At 34.2% G+C, this 20,866-nt stretch overlaps 1 protein-coding gene across 2 annotated transcripts in view; it reads right to left on the bottom strand.

Moving 5' to 3' along the window:
* The window catches only part of SNX14 (sorting nexin 14), an 87,928-nt gene that overhangs the window by 44,092 nt on the left and 22,970 nt on the right, over positions 1-20,866 (bottom strand). For both annotated transcript variants that reach the window (XM_080805588.1, XM_080805589.1), the window contains exons 2-8: positions 19,286-19,406; positions 18,059-18,135; positions 17,899-17,977; positions 13,812-13,855; positions 11,643-11,730; positions 7,743-7,827; positions 1,205-1,361 (exon numbers count right to left, since the gene is read on the bottom strand). In XM_080805588.1, the coding sequence (XP_080661714.1) occupies positions 1,205-1,361; positions 7,743-7,827; positions 11,643-11,730; positions 13,812-13,855; positions 17,899-17,977; positions 18,059-18,135; positions 19,286-19,406 (651 nt within the window). The remainder of the gene's footprint in view (positions 1-1,204; positions 1,362-7,742; positions 7,828-11,642; positions 11,731-13,811; positions 13,856-17,898; positions 17,978-18,058; positions 18,136-19,285; positions 19,407-20,866) is intronic.

Genomic DNA, 20,866 nt, shown 5'->3' with positions numbered 1-20,866 from the left:
ACATCAGGCTCTCTGCTCAGTGGGGAGCCTGCTTCTCCCTCTCCCTCTGCCTGCTGCTCTGCCTGCTTGTGCTCTCTGTGTCAAATAAATAAATAAAATCTTTAAAAAATATATATGTTACAAAGTAATATTTATTTAAAATACATCACTAAGGGGCCCATTGGGTGGCTCAGTCGGTTAAGCATCTGCCTTTGGCTCAGGTCATGATTCCAGGGTCCTCGATCGAGTCCCACACTGGGGCTCCCTAGCTTCTCCCTCTGCTGCCCCCACTGCTTATACACTCACATGCGCTCTGTCAAATAAATAAATAATCTTTTAAAAAATAATAAAAAATAAAAAGAAATAAAGAAAATCACTAGGGGTGCCTGGCGGCTCAGTCAGTAGAGCATGCGACTCTTGATCTAGGGGTTGTGAGTTCAAGCCCCACTTTGGTGTGGAGATTACTTAAAAATAAAATTTAAAAAAAAATAAAGTAAAAAATAGAATACATTACTAAAAATAAGCCATGGTTTCTCCTTTAAGAATTATTAGGGTAAGAGGAACCTGGGTGGCTCAGTTGTTAAGTGCCTGCCTTAGGCTCAGGTCATGATCCCAGGGTCCTAGGATTGAGCCCTGCATTGGGGTCTCTGCTCTGCAGGAAGCCTGCTTCTCCTTCTCCCACTCCCTATGCTTATGTTCTCTCTCTTGATGTGTCTCTCTCTGCCAAATAAATAAAATCTTAAAAAAAAAAAAAAGAATTATTAGGGTAAGAGTAATGAGATAACTTTATAGAATAATCTAAACAAGTTCCTGCCAGAACAAAGAAGGATGATCTAGATGAATTCTAATTATTCTTGTCAGGTATAACCTTAAAACACAAATTCGGTCTGTTTAGTTTGTTCAAAGTCACAATGCTTATGTCTTTAAAATGGAACACCAAGAAATTAACAAAGTATAATGATCTCAAACACAAAAGCTGATTGACTCATATTTATCTTCATTTCCCAAGATCACTCCCTCACAAAAAATTCTAAGCAACACAACACATGATCAGTACTTAGCACCTGGCATTTTACAACCTGACAAATTATATTTCTTAAATGAAAAGTTAGTACATCATAGGTTAATCTCAAGTTTTAGTATGCTCCTATTATGATCAAGAATAGCAATATACATATGGCATGGTATGCAAATACTGCTATGACATTTTCTGGACTATTTATACCTGCAGTCTGTTGCTTTAGGAGGCAAAATATAAGGAAAAAGTAGTTCAGTAAGTTTCCTTAAATAGTGTAATTCATCTCTTCGACTCCTCAAAGCCACATGAAGCTCTGGACCATATTCTTCTAAAGCAGCTTGCTGTAAAAACTCTGTATTTTCTACTATAAATAGAAATAAAAAAATAAATATTGAAAGAAGTTAAGCAACATTAAATAACTTCAGCCATTTCCACTAACAAACAGAAAACTATTTATACAGTTGCTCCTTTCCTAGCCCTCCTTTCTTTCCAATATGTATTCTACTGGGAAATCTTTCACAAAAAGGATATAAAAAGAGTAATTTTCTTCCTTACCATAAGTCTTTCAATTTTTCAAAAAAATGATAAAAAGACCTTTTCTCATGAAAAACAAAGATCTACCTCATACCACTACTTTATAAATGATACTAAACAAAAGCAAGTATTTATTTTAAAAAGTGGAAAAAACTACAAAAAACCTCTAGCACATGCAAAGCTTTTGTTATCAAATGTTATAACTTGGGGGCACCTGGGTGGCTCAGTGAGTTAAAGCCTCTGCCTTCGGCTCAGGTCATGATCTCAGGGTCCTGGGATCGAGCCCCGCATCGGGCTCTCTGCTCAGCAGGCAGCCTGCTTCCTCCTCTCTCTCTCTGCCTGCCTCTCCACCTACGTGTAATCTCTGTCTGCCAAATAAATAAAATCTTAAAAAAAAAAAGTTATAACTTGTTCATCCTCTGCAAATACACACACACACAAACACACACACACAAAACCCTGTTAAAATGCTTTGTTGTCTCTGCTTTCACATCTAAATCATTCAGATAACCTTTTAAAGCACTGGCTTCCTTGGTTAAGTTCTGTGTCTTCTGCTCAGAGTACAGGATATAAGACAACTATATAAGATAGAAGTCCATGAACATATAAATTACTTAATGAATATTAAGTGATGATAAAACTTATATTAACAGAAAGTTTTCTTAAAAGGCCAAGCACTCAACTAATATTTTAGGAAAAAGAGTGTGTGGGGGGAGTGGGGAGGCAGAGGGGAGGGGCAGAGGGCATCTTAAGCAGACTCTGTGCTGAGTGCTGAGCTTGACACCAGGCTGGATCTCATAACACTGAGATCAGGGACCTGAGCCGAAATCAAACAGTCGGAGGCTTGACCAACTGAGTCATCCAGGTGTCCAAAACTAATATTTTAACGTAAAGGTAATAGCATTGTCACTTCTTTTTATAGACCTCAAAAAGACAAGGAGGAAAACAAGTCATGCTTTCCCCTATTTGCACTCTGTGCCGAGTTTTAAAATCATGAAGTCTATGAACGGAATCCTAACTCTAATTCAATGGCATTTGTTTTTCACTATTTTCTTCTATTTTTATCCAAAGAGAACGCAAGCACGTTTACCCGAAAAAGGCCAATATATGCATTCTAAAACGTGAGTACTAAGAAGGTAAATGAAGACTATCTGTGCCTGAGATACAAAAGAAGGCCTGGCAAAGATGGATGTAGTTATTATAAGAAATGCATTTTATTTTGTCATTATGCATTTATTTACTAAGCATTTTTCTCCAAGAATTTGGGGCACAGGTTTTTAAAAAATGTTGGTCATAGCTGGAATTTAAAATGAGACTAAGCCATGCTAAATTCCAACTCTACTGAACAAACTGATATGATCTTGAACAAATGATATAATCCCTATGAGCCTCCATTCCCACATCAGTAAATAGTTAAGCAATTATAAACACTGAAAAATCATCATGCAAAATGTATAAGATTGTAACATTCAATGTGATTAAGCATTCACACATAATATATAAATTAAAACACCAGATTGGAATCTGTTCAACAACTGTCAGACAAGAGAGTTCTTTGTGGTTCTAGATAATGAGAAAATAATATCAGGCATAATATAAAAGAATATAGGGAGGAAAATCTTAATTGGGAAAATAAGCAAAATATAGATGCTGGAAAACAGAGCATGGATTAGTCCTCATGAATCTTCAGTACATCTATACTGCCTTAAGAGTTAGCGTTTTCAGACCAAAAAAGGAAAGGTCTCCAGAATCCATGACAAACAGCCATCTTCAAGATGAAAGACTAGACAGTAAAGTCCTTTTGCACAATGTGTTACTGAATTTAAATTAAGCCAATGCTTCTAATGTATATACATTCAGTATTTCTAAAGGGCCATGAGAGTACACACATAGAAAACATTTTACATAATCCCTATTCTCAAGAGGCAGATTACAGAGAAAATACTGAAAGAATAAAAGGAACATGAATGAAGAGATGAACCTTTAATTACTTTCTGAGTTATGCACAATTATGGGGCCAAAGAATTTAGAAAACAAATCTATATATTAAAGAAATGGAAATTCAAAAATTCAAAAATCTGAAAACCTTCTTTACAAGTCTATCTAATTCACTGTCATAATATTTAGAATATCAAGACCTTCGAATAAAATAGAAGTCCTAATAATCTCAGGCTTTAATTCTATGAATTAAATTTATTTTATGAATTTAAATTTATTAAATTTAATTAATTTATTAAATTAATAAATTTAATAAATAATAATATTATTTAATAATATATAATATTTAACAATATATAATATTTAATAATACTATTTAATAAATAATTAAATTTATTAAATTTTAAATTTATTAATTCTATGAATTAAACTTAATTCTATGAATCTCATTACAATGTTGTTAATTAATTCGATCTAGCATTTTGTGGTGATTTTATAACTGGGAATCATTTTTTGCATTAACAGTAGCAAATTAGCAACCCCTCCCTTGTAAAGATTCAACAATAAATTTCAAACTGGTTTGTGTGTGGGTGTACATATATATATATATTATATAATACCACTCTCTTAGAGCAAAATAATTTGGGAATTTTATTAAACTGATTAATTCAACTAAAAATAAAAAGATGTCTCCTTTTACTCATAGCCTGCATTCAAAGTGTTTGTCTTTTTTTTTTTTTTAATGAGTGAAGTGATAGAAGTTTATTAAGTGAAGATACCAAAAAAGCATTCAAGAGTGAGAGGGGTCCTGACAGGGTTACCCTCAAAGTGTTAGTCTTCAGAACAAAGACTGTGTTAAAAATACTTCTCCCACATAAAAACCTGCCCGCAAATATTTACAGCAGCTTTATTCATAACTGCCGAAACTTGGAAGCAAGCAAGATGTCCTTCAATAGCTGAATGGATAAACAAACTGTGGCACATTCATATATGAATATATGGAATATAACTGAGCAGTAAAAAGAAATGAGCTATCAAGCCATGAAAAGACATGGAGAAGCCTTAAATCCCTATTTTTAAATAAAAGAAACCAGCCTGAAAAGGCTACAGTATGATTCCAACTGTATCACATTCTGGAAAAGGCAAACCTGTGCAGATCAATAGTTGCCAGAGGTTCATGAAGGAAAGAGGTAGAAATGTCTGTGTGAAACACGGGGGATTTTTTTTTTTTTAAGATTTTATTTATTTATTTGTCAGAGAGAGAGAGGGAACATGAGCAGGGGGAGCGGCCAGCAGAGGGAGAAGCAGGCTCCCCACTAAGCAAGAAGCCCTATGCCAACTCGCTCCCAGGACCCCAGGATCACAAGCTGAGCTGAAGGCAGATACTTAACCAACTGAGCCACCCAGGGAACCCAAAATAGGGTTTTTTTAAGGCAATTTTTAAGGCAGTGAAACTATTCAGTAACAGCAGATACATGGCATTATGCATTTGTCAAAACCCACAGAATGTACAATACAAAGAGTAAACCCTAATGAAAATTGTGGACTTTAGTTAACAATATGTATCAATATTGATGGATCAGTAGTAACAAATGAACCAACTAGTTAAAGATGTTAATGAGGGGGCGCCTGGGTGGTTCAGTCATTAAGCATCTGCCTTCAGCTAGGAGCTAGGGTCATGATCCCAGGGTCCCAAAGTAGAGCCTTGTGTCGGGCTTCCTGCTCAGGGGAAGTCTGCTTCTCCCTCTCACACTCCCCCTGCTTGTGTTCCCTCTCTCCCTGTCTCTCTCTGTCAAATAAATAAATAAAACCTTAAAAAAAAAAAAGATATATGGCCACTCTATGCTTTCTGCTCAATTTTTTTTATAAACTTAAAACTGCTCTAAAAAATAAAATTTAGGGCGCCTGGGTGGCTCAGTGGGTTAAAGCCTCTGCCTTCAGATCGGGTCATGATCTCAGGGTCCTAGGATCCAGTCCCGCATCAGGCCCTCTGCTCAGCAGGGAGCCTGCTTCCCCTCCCCTCCCCCCGCCACTGCCTCTGTCTCTGCCTGCCTCTCTGCCTACTTGTGATCTCTGTCAAATAAATAAATAAATAAAATCTCTAAACAAGAAAATAAAGAAAAATGTAGGGCGCCTGGTGGCTCAGTCAGTTAAGCGTCTGCCTTCGCTCAGGTCATGATCCCAGGGTTCTGGGATTGAGTCCCACATGAGCTCCCTGCTCAGCAGGGACCCTGCTTCTCCCGGGCCCTCTGTCTGCTGCTCTGTCTACTTGTATTCTCTCTCTAGCTCTCTCTGTCAAATAAATAAATAAAATTTTCAAAATAAATAAATAATTTAAAAAATAAAATTTATTGAGGCTCCTGGCTGGCTAGTCAGTGGATCATGTGACTCTTGATTTCTAGGTTGTGAGTTTGAGCCCTATGTTCAGTGTAGAAATTTAAAAATAGAATCTTTAAAAATAGTAATAATAATAATAGGCCGCCTGTGTAGCTCAGTCAGTTAATGTCTGCCTTTGATTCAGGTCATAATCCAAGGGTCTAGGGATCAAGTTCTGCATCAGGCTCCCTACTCATCAGGGAGCCTGCTTCTCCCTCTACCCCTCGCCCCTGCTCATGATCTCTCTCTCCCACTGTCTCTCTCTCAAATAAATAAATAAAACCTTTAAAAAATTATAATAATAAATTTACTAATAAAAAACCCACTTCTCCTATTTTTTTTCTGACAGTAAAGTACCCTTGACAAAAATGGCTGCAAGACAGTTGCAATCTTCTAATTTGTTTTTGCCAGTGACAGCACAATATTTTTAAGTTTATTTTTAACGACTAAATTACACATATTCAAACTTCTACTTTTTAACTATAAGTAAAGCTATTTTTAGTTGTTATAAGATGAAAATAGAAAAAATTTTAGATATAATTTGAAATGCTTCTCACAACTGAGGAATTATTTATACCAAGAAACAAATAAAGTAATAATTTTATTTATTTTTATTCAACTCTGCATAGAACATAATTTCCCCAAATGAACTGCTCATATTAACTGGTATGATAAGGGAGGGAAAATTAGTTCTGTACTCAAAGGAATTTGGGATGTGGGAAGTTAAAAACTACTTAAATAGTTAAAACCACTTCTTTGCTGCAGGACTACTCAGAGATTTTGGTACATTGGTATTAACTGGGAATTTCCAGAAGGGGAATATAATGTGTAGTAATTACCAGAAAATATGACCATATGACCAATATGAAAATTTGAAAATTTTCATTTCAAAGAGGTTTCAAAATATGAAACCTCTTCTACACAGTTACTACATGGAGTAGTATGCAGCATTAACAAAGAATACCAAAAGCACTGGGAAAGCACTCACAAAGAATACCAAATGCAAACATAAGGAAAAATCAGTTTGCAAAGAACCAAGTATAGAGCACAGAAGTAATTTTTTTAAAGATTTTATTTATTTGATAGCCAAGCTATTTATTTATTACTTGCCAAGCAGAGAGCCTATGCGGGGCTCGATCCCAGGATGCTGGGATCATGACCTGAGCTGAAGGCAGAGGCTTTAACCCACTGAGCCACCCAGGCGCCCCGAACACATAAGTAATTTTTTTTAAAATAAAAATTCTGTTTGCTCTAAGATCAAGAAAAGTCCCAAATGAAGATTTCATTCATTCAATGAAAAATGAGAAAATGTTTGCTATGTGAAAATCATGACAGTATAAAAGGCCAGGACACTCACAAAAACCTACGAATAGGTGATCCCAGCCAACACATAATACATAGAGACAAGACTAAATTAAAATATTTGACTAGGAAGTATTTAAATATACAATTTAGAGTCTATAATAGAGTCACTTTTTTTTTTTTTTAGTAGAGAGGTAACATGAGAATTGTAGTGTGAAATTAACATGGTAGCAATATATAGGATGGGCTGGAAAAGGTCAAAACTGTTGAAATCATTAAGAAGGGAAAGGGGGAAGAGATGTGAGAGATACCTCAGAGGGAGTAATAAAGGCAACAGACTATCATCCAAAAGAAGATGAAAGTCATCAATATTATATCTAAGAGTTAACTAAGTATATTTTAATTTTCATAGATTTCTGAGTTTTCACAATCACTTATACAATAAACAAAGTACTGAAAAGGATTCTGGGGTAAAGAATACTTGCATAGCATTTGTGAATATCGGTTAATGCATCAGTAATCATACTTAGGTATTTAAGGTAAAAGTTGGTATATAAAAAAATCATTCAGACTTTATAGTAGAAAACTGTATTACCTTTCTGACTGGCTTTAACTATCACCTCTATATGCTTCATTGCTGCTTTTAATAATTTCTTGGTTATAATAGATGGAATATCCACCTAGAAAAATTCAACATTAAAATAAAACTTTTTAAAACAATAAGTTACAATGGCAGGAGCACTATATTCAAGATACTGGAACACATCATCTTAAAAATTAGAGATATTATTTAAAATCTTTCAAAAATGTAATTAAAAGTGCTTTATATTCTTAGATCATACTAACTGCAACATTAGACAGTTTATCACACTAAAGAAAATATACCTTAATATGCATGCATTATCTATACTAAATTCCTCCACAAAATAGTTATCTTTATTCTTGATTTCTTTAATGTGTTTCTTTTAAACACATTGAAAGAAAAACCTCAAGCAACGTATCATCCCTTTGGGGACATAAGTTTCTGCTTATTAAGGTTACTTAAAAATGAAGAATTTTTTATTCAGCTTACAAGATAAATCTTGGTTTTATACTATATAGAAGCATTCTATTTTGGAATAATATTGTATTTCATGATTCCCCACAGACATTTTTCAGCTTGAAGGCTGGAAACTGTAGTGACTATGATAGGTTAGTGATGGAGGACTGAAGGCCTATATGTACGCACATAACAGAGACAAAAAATAACTAAAATTGAATTGCAAATGAAATGAATCACCAAAAAGCATGTTTCCTGGACTTCAAGCACAAAACTCAACACATTTTCCCTTTATCAAAGACATGAAAAAATTGCATCACAGCAAAGTTTTGTGTCAATGTTTCAATTATTTTTAAATTCCATATTAAGCAAGTGGTGGGGAATCACAGGCTTATAAATCTAGTAAGTGTGATAGATCATAAACCTCCAATTTTTAGTGATTTACCAGTAAAACCCAGAGCAGTTTACAGATATCTTTTAGCTATATAAGATCACACATATTCAATAAGAGGAATATTTTTGTTGATAATATAATTTGTTGCAAAATAATATTACTCTTCACTTCTCTCTGGTTTCTCGTCCTCAGTGACTATAAGTTGCTGTAATATTTATCAAATAAATAGGATGTTTTCAAATATTTTATAAAATCTTGGAGAATACTCACGAAAATTTTCCTTTTTTAAGATCCATTTTAGAGACCATTTTAGAGACCTTTAGGTCAGAATCAAAATGGTAAAATAATGGGCTCACCACTAAACTTAAAAAAAAAAAAATGTACTTTGTTTTCATTATCCCCAAACTGCCAATTTACATTATTTAGGCAATGGTATCAGGGACAGAACACTGTACTAAGAATAAGATGACCAGGCACAATTGTTGGCCCATTAACTACTACTTCTAACACTTAGACAAAGTTACTTCCTATAAAATGGGTATAATAATGACCCACTTATCTGCTGGGACAGTGATGCAGATAAAATGAAAAGAAAGGATAGAAAGCTTAACCACCCAGAAAACAGAAGGAAATATTTGCAAATCATATGTATGAACTCTTACAACTCAATAATACATACAGTGAAAAAATAGGCAAATAATTTGAACAGCCATTACTTCAAAAAAAAACAAACACAAAAACAAATGGCCAATAAGCAAATGAAAAGATGTTCAATGTCATAAGTCATCAGGGAAATGCAAATCAAAGCCACAATGATACCACTTCATACCCATTAGGTGTGGTTAGAATAAGAAAATGAGATGATAGGTAGTTCTGGCAAGTATGATATAGAGAAATCAGAACCCTCAACTACTACTGGTCGGAATGTAAAATGGCAGCTACTTTGGAAAAGAGTCTGGCACTTAATCAAAAACTTAAACAGAGTTACCATTTGATTCAACAATTATACTCCTAGGTATATACCCAAGAAAAGTGAAAACACATATCCCTATAACCATAAAAACACTTGGACACAAATGCTATGGCAGGATTATCCGTAACAGCCAAAAATGGAAGTAATCCAAATGTCCATCAACTGATGGATAAATAAACAAAATGTGGCATATCCACACAATGGACTATTATTCAGCCATAAAAAAAAGAAAGAAGTACTAATACATGCTACAACATAACATGGATGAACTTTGGAAACATTATGCCAAAATTAACCAAAAATAACCAATGAGAACAGGCTACATATTACATGATTCCATTTATATGAAATGTCCAGAATAAACAAATCTATAGAGACAGAAAGTGGATGGCCTAGTGACTAGATCTAAGAGCATGAGAGAATAAGGATTTATGGCTAAAGGGTATGAGGTCTCTTTCTGAGTGATAAAAATGTTATAAAATTGTGGTAATGATTGTGTAAATCCAGGAATATGCTAAAAACCACTGAATTATACACTTTAAATAGGTGAACTGTCTGGTACACAAAGTAGACTTCAATAAAGCTGCTACCAAAAAATACATACAATGCAATCCAAGTATGAAGTACTTTGATTTTAAAATCACTAGGCTATCACAAAGCCTAAGAGAGCAGAGCTATTCTACTAAGTAATACCTATAGATAACTTTATTGTAATGAGTCAGCTTTTTGATCAATTTTGACTTCCTCTAAATTGTAATTTAAGTGGCTTATCATCAACCAACTGATATTTTTTACCAAATCTTTTATTCCAATTTTGAAGTCTATACAGCTGTCTTAGACCTTTGTTAAACAGTATGATTAATTTTATCCACTTTTTTCTATTTACAAAATGGTAAAACGCTCATACAAAAAAAAAGGTGAACAGAAAGAAATGTCCAGAAAGAACCAAAAATCAGCATCAACCCACCATAACAGTAAGTTAACAGTGATAAGGTTATGTGTCCTTAATATACATATTAATAAGCTTTAATATGTGATATTTGTTTTCAATGTGGAAAAATACCACATATATTCTTTTCCAACCTCTTCGACTTGATTATATAAGAAAAATAATTTCTCATGTAAATAAGTACTATTCTATAAAATGATTTTTCATGGCTGCACAGAATTCTATAATTGGCATGTACTATATTTTAATGGACAATCTTCTCATTAGACATCAGCTTTTTTTCAGTTTTCCTTATTATAAATTATACCACAATGAATCTTTGGGCATACATTTTTATATACATCTCTGATTATTTCTTTAAAACATATTAACAAAAACGAAATTAAATTTGGCAGTATAGACATTTTTAAGTCTTTTAATAGAGATCAAACTACCTTCCAGTGTAAGAATTACAGCAATTTGGATTTGTACTTGCTTTGCCTGTTTCCTCACAATCACCATTACTAGACATTATCATTCTTTATCGTTCCCAATCCGACAGGCAAGAGAGTAGCATCTCATCAAAAAACGATATTTATTTGAAGTGGACAACATATTTTCAGTATTTATTGGTCATTTTTCTATTTTTCTTTTGTGAACTGCTTATTCATATTTTTCCCTATCTTTTCTATAGTGGTTGACTATATTGTTAATTTCTCAAAAAAGTATAGAAACATTTAGCAAGATTTATCTTTATTTACTAATTACAGATATATACCAATTCTATCAAACTGACAAGGCAATATACAAGCATGTGTATCTACAGCCAACACACTGTGACTATATATAGGCAAAGACCCAAACATAAACATAATATGGCTTAAATCTCTTTTTAAAAAGTAGATCATAATCATCACCATTTACTCAGTAAGTTCATCTAACAGGAACATGACTTTTTTCCTATAGCTGTCTTTTTATTTCTGATTACCACAAGCCAAGATATCTAAGCATTAAAGAAAGTAAAATTTATCAATGAAATCAAAAGTGACTAAAAGTGAAGAAAAAATATAAACAGCACAGGATAAAGTAAAACTAAGATTTTTAAAAATCTCTTTAGTAATAAAACCTCCAATCCCCAAATTTCTCATTACAAATATTTACCTTGTGAATCCTTCGAATTAAGACAGATGCAAAAAACCGTAATGTAATTCTCAGTTCATCAACAAAAGACTCATCATCTGTTACATCCCTTCAATTAAGGAGAAAAGCAAGCATTTAAAAGCTCAGAGAAATAATACACAGCTACTCCTTTTAGAAACCAAGGAAAGTTTAGAAATTCCTCTTTTTTTCATTTATGTTTTCTTTGCTTTTTTAACAAATAATATGTTACATTACAGAATAAAAAATAAAAATGTACAAAGAAAAAATAGACATCTCCCATAATTCTAGTACCGAGACATAATCATTATTAACTAAATTGTGGTATATATTTCCCTGTAGACAACTACATGTACAAAGTCATATTTTTACAATACTCCAAACATTTCTAAGTGTTCTCAAAGTAATTTATAAGAAATAAAACAATAATTTTGAAGGAGTAACAGAATTAATACAAAATGTTTAATTAGTTTAAAATACTTATACTTAATAATATAAACTAATTCTAAAAGGTAAAAAAAATGTGTTCTATTTGGGAAATAAATAGAAAAAATAGAAATAAATGTGTTCTATTTGGGAAAGAAAATAAACTGAATACAAACATTTTTAAACAGAAATTTTGACAACCTTTATCTGAGGAACTACTTTTCATTTTCCTGAAGCCATGAGGTCCCTAAAAGAATTAGGACACTTCCCTACTCAAAACAAGCAAGAAAGGTATACATAATGGTATTATCCTGAACTTGAAGATGGTGCTATTAAGTCCCTTGGCAGAATAACAAAGATAATTGCATTAATCAAGCCTCCCACTATTAACCCCAGGGAAGTGACTATTTCAGCATCAATAACTACACTGAGGAGAAAATACATACCTTATCATTTAGAAATACAGCCAGCTCTGATGAAGAGTCAGGACATGGGTGGGGGTGGGGGGAGTCTTCACAAAAGGATTCATTTTACAAAAAGACTTACTAACAGTTTTACTTAAATGGCAAATGCCCTATATTTAAGATGAAATCCAACATAAAAATATTAATTTTCATAGCTTGTCAGGAAAATATAATAAACTGGATATTAAGTTTAATACCGTAGAGCATCTTGCCTATTAGCATTTTTTTAATGAGAAAATTCAAAATATATAAAATTAGGATAGATGCCTTTAAATATTACATCTATAGGTCATATAGGTGTTAAGTGTTCAATTATGTAACTAAATACATGATACTTTTTTAAGACAACATTTATTTATTAAATATATATTGTGAATTTCTGATTCTCAAACTAGATTAATTTTTCAGATCTAAACTATTTTCTATATCCTGCAAGGCACAGGGCACTTGTATATGCATAGCAGATACTAAAAACAAGTTACTTTGGAAAAATCATTAATATTTTAGGAAAATTCTATTAAAATTATCTTTCAATTTAATGAAACATCTGAATATAAAATTTTCCTCCAAATGTACAATTATTTCCAATGTAAAAAGTGCATATAAACTATTAAATCGGGGCACCTGGGTGCCTCAGCCCCTTGGGCACCTGCCTTCGGCTTGGGTCATGGATCTCAAGGTCCTGGGATCGAGGCCCAACATTGGGCTCCCTATTCTGCTTCTCTGTATTCCTTTGTCCCTATCCTCCCATTCCCCACTTGTGCTCTCTGCTCTCTCTCTTAAATAAATGAATGAAATCTTTAAAAAAGAAAAAACAAAACAAAACAAAGAACCATGAAGTGCTTCCCAAATCACTTAAGAATATAAAATAAAATAAAATAAAAATCAGGTCACTCCATTTAGGAGTGATGAGGAATTCTCTAAGTTAATTTTCTTTCAAAAAGCAGCCAAGGTTTTTTTCTTCTTTGCTATCACTAAACTGTTAATTGATTACGTACATCTATGGTTCTTACTAGGGCCAATCATGCCTCCCAGGTAACATATGGCAATCTCTGAAGATATTTTTGGTGGTCACAAATAAAAGGATGAGGGGCTGCTACTAGTATCTCATGCAAAAAGGCCAGCGGTTCTGCTAAATATGCCACAATGCACAGGACAGCCCCCCACAACAAAGAATTACTTGGCCTAAAATGTCAATAGTGTCAAAGCTGAGAAATCCCTGGCCTACGCTGGTAACACTTCATCAGCACACTTAATCATATTCACTAAAGAATAAACTTACCTGTACCATGGATAAACAAAGTTTTCCAACACTAATTCAAGAACCTGCATAAAAATTAGTTTTTAAAGAAAAATCAAATTAATTAACTAATTCTAGGAAAATAAACCATATGACCAAGTAATGTATATTACCAAAAACCAATTTTATTATCCCAAATGTTGATATCTAGTATCATACTTTCACATGACATACGCTGTCAACTTTACACGGTTATTGCGATGATCAAACGGAACATATGGGAAAACACTTTGAAAACCATAAAACTCCATAAAAAGAACCAATACTATTAGAATGACATACACACATTTCTAAACATTCCCACAATTAAAAAAAAAACAACAACAAACTTAAATTGTTCCTGACTCTGAAGTTTCACTGAACTGAAAGTTCTATGGAAAGAAGGAAAATAATAGGTTAGTCTTATGAATTCCTAACTCTCTACAAATCAGTATTCCCAGAATAAAATGAAGAACCAAGTACGTCAGACTTACATAAGGGGTCAAAATTAGCTATCAGTGATTGCTTCTGAAGGGAGAATAGTGACTAAAAGAGAGTATGAGGGGGACTTCTGGGGTACTAACAATGTTTTGTTTCTTGATCTGGGTGTTGGTTATACAGATATGTTTACTTTGTGAAAATTTTAGCTGTAAATTAAAAATCAGCATATAAGTTATAAATGAAAAAGTAAAAAAAACAAAAGAAATCCTGGGTGTTAAAATGTCCATTTCTTAACTCTGGGTGCAATATTATGTTAATTTTTGAAAAGATTTGCAAACAGTGGGCAGTAACTTTCTAAAGCAGTTGGGAGGGTATCTAACAAAGGTATCTAACCTGACTGTAGGCCTATATTCCTTCTCTGGCAGCAGCAAGGAAGGTTGTAGATTCTTTAAACATTAAGGCAAGATTTGATTTTGTATTAAAAAAAACTAAGCACACACACACACAAAAAGAAAAAAAAGAAAAGAAAGAAAAACTAAGCACTTAGTGATACCAGTTGGGAAAGTAAGACACATAGAAACAGGGATATGACACAAAAAGGACACCAGAAAATTTGCTATTAAACACTTGGTCTTATTTTAACCCCCACATCCAATCATCAAATATTATTGATTTTACAACCTACGTAGCTCTTTTCTATAGCTCCACTGTTCAGTCCTTATCTTCTCAACCTTATATTGTAGCAAGAGCTTCTAGTCTCCCTCCTTCCAAGCTAGCTCCCATCCATCCTCCACAGAGCTGCCAAAGTAATCTAAAACATGTATCTGAACACCTCAATCCCATGCATAAAACCCTCAATTTATCAAACCACAATATAGCGAAGTAAGAAAAGTGGAGCACACTGATTTTGAAGGCGAGGGAGAAAGCTTCCTGCTAGCAGCTGTGACCATTTACTTCCTTTTCACTTCCCATTGTATCCTCTGAGTCACATCTGAAAACTCCAGATACACACTTCAAAAGTCAGTGACTTCTATGATCAATTAAACTCCTTCAGCAAGGCCCTTTAAATCTTTCAATGATCAGATTTCTAAAGAGCCATATAAAAACTGTCTAAGAACTAAGCCAGACCCAGGTTTTAGAGTAAGTTCTACTACCAGCCAGGGATGAACTTGAGAAAATTAAAACCCTCTAAATCCCAGTTTGGTAAAATCAGTAACAGCACCTACTTTATAGGTTGTATGATTTCAAGAAATAACTTAAGTAATTAGTACAGTGCCCAATATACAGCAAGTAACCAATAAATATTAGCTACGAGAATACAGTGTCTTCAATGCCCACATCCTTTCTCACATTTTGCCCTTCTGCTTATTGAACACCTTATTCAAAGCCTCCCTTTCCTTTCAAAAGCTCTTCCCAAACCCTGATATACCCTTTCCCACACTATCAGTCTGGCAAACTTCTAGTCATACTTTCTGACTGCCCCTCTCAATAGTTAGGCATTTCTTCCTCTGTGTTAATAATATACATTGTACATTTCTTCCACTATTGCCAGTATTCACATTACATTGTATTCAACTGTTTATATGTCCACCTCCCCTCCTAGACTCAAGTTCCTAGAAGAAAGGAACCATATCTTATTTCTCCTTTTATTCCTGGGGCCTAGTCCAGTTCCTGCTTATAGTAAGATCTCAAAACATGTTTTTAAATGTTGGAGCTAGTATTTACTGAAAACCAGTATGTGCCAGGCAGTAGGCCAAGAGCTTCATATAAGGTCGGCTGTCTTTCTTTCTTTCTTCCTTCCTTCCTTCCTCCTTCCTTTCTTTCTTTCTTCCTTCCTTTCTTCTTTCTTTCTTTCTTTCTTTAGAAATGAATGAAGTGAGGCGCCTGGGTGGCTCAGCGGGTTAAAGCCTCTGCCTTTGGCTCGGGTCATGATCCCAGGCTCCTGGGATCAAGCCCCACATCGGGCTTGCTGCTCAGCAGGGAGCCTGCTTCCTCCTCTCTCTCTCTCTCTGCCTGCCTCTGCCTACTTGTGATCTCTATCTGTCAAATATATAAATAAAATCTTTTTTAAAAATAAATAAATAAATATTAAAAAAAGAAATGAATGAAGTGTCAAAGACCCACAAATAATACTCTTGCTAGAGGTCTTATCTTCAAGAGACCTCAAATCAGCACTCTGTAATAGAAATGTAATGTGAGCCACATATGTAATCTTTTATTTTCTAGTAGCTACATTTTTAAAAATAAGAAAACAGGTAAAATTAATTTTGATATATTTTAATTCAATATATCCAGAATATTATTTCAACATGTAATCAATAAAATGTATTATAGGATATTTTACATTCTTTTTTTCTTACTAAATCCTCAAAACCACAACTCAATTTGTGATACATTTCCAAGTGTTTATGAGCAGCCACAGCTGCTAGGGGCTACCATATTGGACAGCAAAGTCTTAAATCAAGGAATCCTGAAGTTGAAAATGAAAAAGAAAAAAGAAGAAATTAGAAAAAAAAGAAGTGCCAAGGGGCACCTGGGTGGTTCAGGGGGTTAAGACTCTGCCTTCTGCTCAGGTCATGATCTAAGGGTCCTGGGATCAAGCCCCGCATCAGGCTCTCTGCTCAGCGGGAAGCCTACTCCCCGCCCCCGCCTGCCTCTCTGCCTACTTATGATCTGTTAAATAATAACATCTTAAAAAAAAAAAAAAAAGTGCCAAGAGTTTTGGCATTTATGCAGCATGCTTTTAGCCAAAGGATACAAATTAGGAAAAAAAGATAATGAAGCAGGATTCAGATGCCTAATGCTATTCTTCAATTAATTAGCATTCAATTTAATTCAATATATGTTTATCAACTACTAACAACATATCTGGCACTACACTTGGTGCTGGGAATAACTCAGACCCCATTTACTGCCTTTAAGGACTTAACTCCTTTCTTAGATCAATGGGGAAAACAAGTTTCTAAAAGAAATAACAAAATACATGTTACCAAAAAAGTATATATAAAATGTGACTGTAACAAAGATAAGGGTGAATGCCTTCTATTCCTACACTGCAGGGAAACAGTGAAAAGTCTCCCATTCTCTGCTCTACCCTTTAGCAAGTGTCAAAACAGGGATAATTCAGCAGGACATACTTGCTCTGTCTAGCTCAAGTATTACCCTACCATAAAGATGACTACTGTTATAAGAATTAAGCAATAACTAGGTAAAACAGTGTTGTCTTTGGCTAAAATGTCCATTTAAATTAGACACAGGATCCAAAAACTTCTATTTTATCACCTGAGTCGCATATTTCATAATAATCAACTACCTAGTTAAGAATTCATTAGGTGGCATATATTAAGATGTTCCACAATTAAATTTCCATTAGTATCTAATATATTCTACTTGGACATATTTGGCAGTGTTATTAAATTAATTACCTCTGGGGCACCTGGGTGGCTCAGTGGGTTAAAGCCTCAGCCTTCAGCTCAGGTCATGATCCCAGGGTCCTGGGATCGAGCCCCGCATCAGGCTCTCTGCTCAGCAGGGAGCTTGCTTCCTCCTCTCTCTCTCTCTCTCTCTCTCTCTCTCTGCCTGCCTCTCTGCCTACCTGTGATCTCTGTCAAATAAATAAACAAAGTCTTAAAAAAAAAAAAAAATTTACCTCTGAGAGAGATGCATCAACCTTGGAAGAAATTTTCAGATCTAGCCACGGCTGGTAGTTTTCAAGTAGTAAGGAAGGCCTAAAGAAAATCATACAATTAAATTGCCTAAAATCCAAAATGTAATTGGAAGGATCAACAAATAAAAATTGTTTAACTTACCTATGTCGTTTACATTTCACTTTACCACAAACAGCACAGCTACGACCTTGAGGAAATAATTCTTGAAGTCCTAACTGCTAAAAAAGGGAAATGAGGAAGGGGAGAGATTTGTCTTAGTTTACATATAATCTTTACTAAAGAGAATCAACTTCAAAAATTTATTACTCAATGTATAAATTCAAAGAATATTTTTTTAATTATTATTAGTCTGCCATAACACTGAAACCATTCTTTGTAATAACTACTACTGGCTAAACTAAACTGCCAAATAAGAGAGAAAAAAATACCTGATAAAATGCGATACTTAAGCCAAATTTCTAAGCATATAATTAAGGTCAGTTTTTATGCTCACTTATTTTAAAAAAATTCAATCTATATTTGGAAATGATATTCTACTTCAGAGATGTAAGAAAAAACTATTTTCTATTTCCCCACAATGTTAACTTCAACAATGAAAGGAAAGATATGTGACAACTAGTCATGTTTCTGACCAAATATGTGGCACCATTTTCCTCTGTGCTTTTTCTGAATAGAAGTACCAACAAACCTAAACAGAGGGACTGTATCAACTTGAAGAATTATTAAGCAAGACTTCAAGATATCTACACACTAGTGACATTGCCTACTAGACACAGATTCAATACACCAGCACCCTAATGAAATTTCAAATATACAAATTATTTTGGTTAAGCAAACTACCTGATTATTTGTCTCTTGGAGACATTTAGGAAATTAACAGCGTGGAATAAGTTAATTCAGAGTTCCCTGTGTCTGTGTCTCAGAATCACCCAGAAAGCTCTTAACAAGTACTGATTACAAGGCCCTAACCAAGAACTATTCCATCAAAATCTGATGAGAGCGCCTAGGAATCTTTTTTTTTTTTTTTTTAAAGATTCCCCAGGTGATTCTATTGTACAACCAACTTTGAGAATGTGTTTTAATTTACTGTCCTCATAGTTAATATGCAGTTAGAGGACACTCTATAATTACGGATTCCAACTTTCTGAGAAGTTTGTATTTTCTTTTTATAGCTCGTTGTAGAGTTGTATACCTTAAAAATATACACATATATAAAATTCATTTCTAATTATGTTCTGATGTCTTCCATTATTAAATAATACCAGATGGATTTCTTTTAAATCATTGCTTTAACATGCTTTCAGTAATAATATCAAACAGCATAGGTAATACATACTACCCTTAAAAATAAGAACACATAAATTTTACCTTGGGTTTGTATTTTATTGTGAAGAATATATTTGGTAAGAGAGAATCCGGTCCCAAAGAGCAATAGAATGTGACAACTCCAGCAACAAATGACCAGAAGATCATTAAAACATGAAGATACCTTAGAAATAAGTGAAAATAATTATTACAACCAAAAAAAGTATAAAACTTAAGTTGTCCCCTCATTGATTTGATAAGTATTTACTAAGCACCTACCATTTCAGACTGAAGACAGATCTTTAATCATGATGCCTGTGATGTATTTATTTAATTATAAGGATCACAGAATTCATGCTATCAAATGTACATTTCACTTAAAATGTAAGAAAGTATAAATTCTCAATATTTTATAATTTGGTACCTAGGTTGTTATGTTTGACTAGCTATACTATAGTGCTCCAAATACCTTCCAATATTGTAGTATTCATTAAAATTCTGATTATTTTTCTTTTTTTTTTTTAATTTATTTTCAGCGTAACAGTATTCATTGTTTTTTTACCACACCCAATGCTCCATGCAATCTGTGCCCTCCCTAATACCCACCACCTGGTTCCCCCAACCTCCCACCACCCGCCGCTTCAAAATCCTCAGGTTGTTTTTCAGATTCCATAGTCTCTCATGGTTCACCTCCCCTTCCAATTTCCCTCAACTCCCTTCTCTCCATCTACCCTTGTCCTCTATATTATTTGTTATGCTCCACAAATAAGTGAAACCTTATGATACATGACTCTCTCTGCTTGACTTATTTCACTCAGCATAATCTCTTCCAGTCCTGACCATGTTGCTACAAAAGTTGGGTATTCGTCCTTTCTGATGGAGGCATAATACTCCATAGTGTACATGGACCACATCTTCTTTATCCATTCATCCGTTGAAGGGCATCTTGGTTCTTTCCACAGTTTGGCAACCGGGCCATTGCTGCTATAAACATTGGGGTACAGATGGCGCTTCTTTTCACTACATCTGTATCTTTGGGGTAAATACCCCGTAGTGCAATTGCAGGGTTATAGGGAAGCTGTATTTTTAACTTCTTGAGGAATCTCCACACTGTTCTCCAAAGTGGCTGCACCAACTTGCATTCCCACCAACAGTGTAAGAGGGTTCCCCTTTCTCCACATCCACTCCAACACACGTTGTTTCCTGTCTTGCTAATTTTGGCCATTCTAACTGCTGTAAGGTGGTATCTCAATGTGGTTTTGATTTGAATCTCCCTGATGGCTAGTGATGATGAACATTTTTTCATGTGTCTGATAGCCATTTGTATGTCTTCATTGGAGAAGTGTCTGTTCATATCTTCTGCCCATTTTTTAATATGATTGTCTGTTTTGTGTGTGTTGAGTTTGAGGAGTTCTTTATAGATCCTGGATATCAACCTTTTGTCTGTACTGTCATTTGCAAATATCTTCTCCCATTCCGTGGGTTGCTTCTTTGTTTTGTTGACTGTTTCCTTTGCTGTGCAGAAGGTTTTGATCTTGATGAAGTCCCAAAAGTTCATTTTCGCTTTTGTTTCCTTTGCCTTTGGAGACATATCTTGAAAGAAGTTGCTGTGGCTGATATCAAAGAGGTTACTGCCTAAGTTCT

The sequence above is a fragment of the Martes martes genome (genome assembly GCF_963455335.1).
Source record: "Martes martes genome assembly, chromosome: 6".
NCBI lineage: Eukaryota > Metazoa > Chordata > Mammalia > Carnivora > Mustelidae > Martes > Martes martes.
This window is presented reverse-complemented; position numbering and strand designations above follow the sequence as displayed.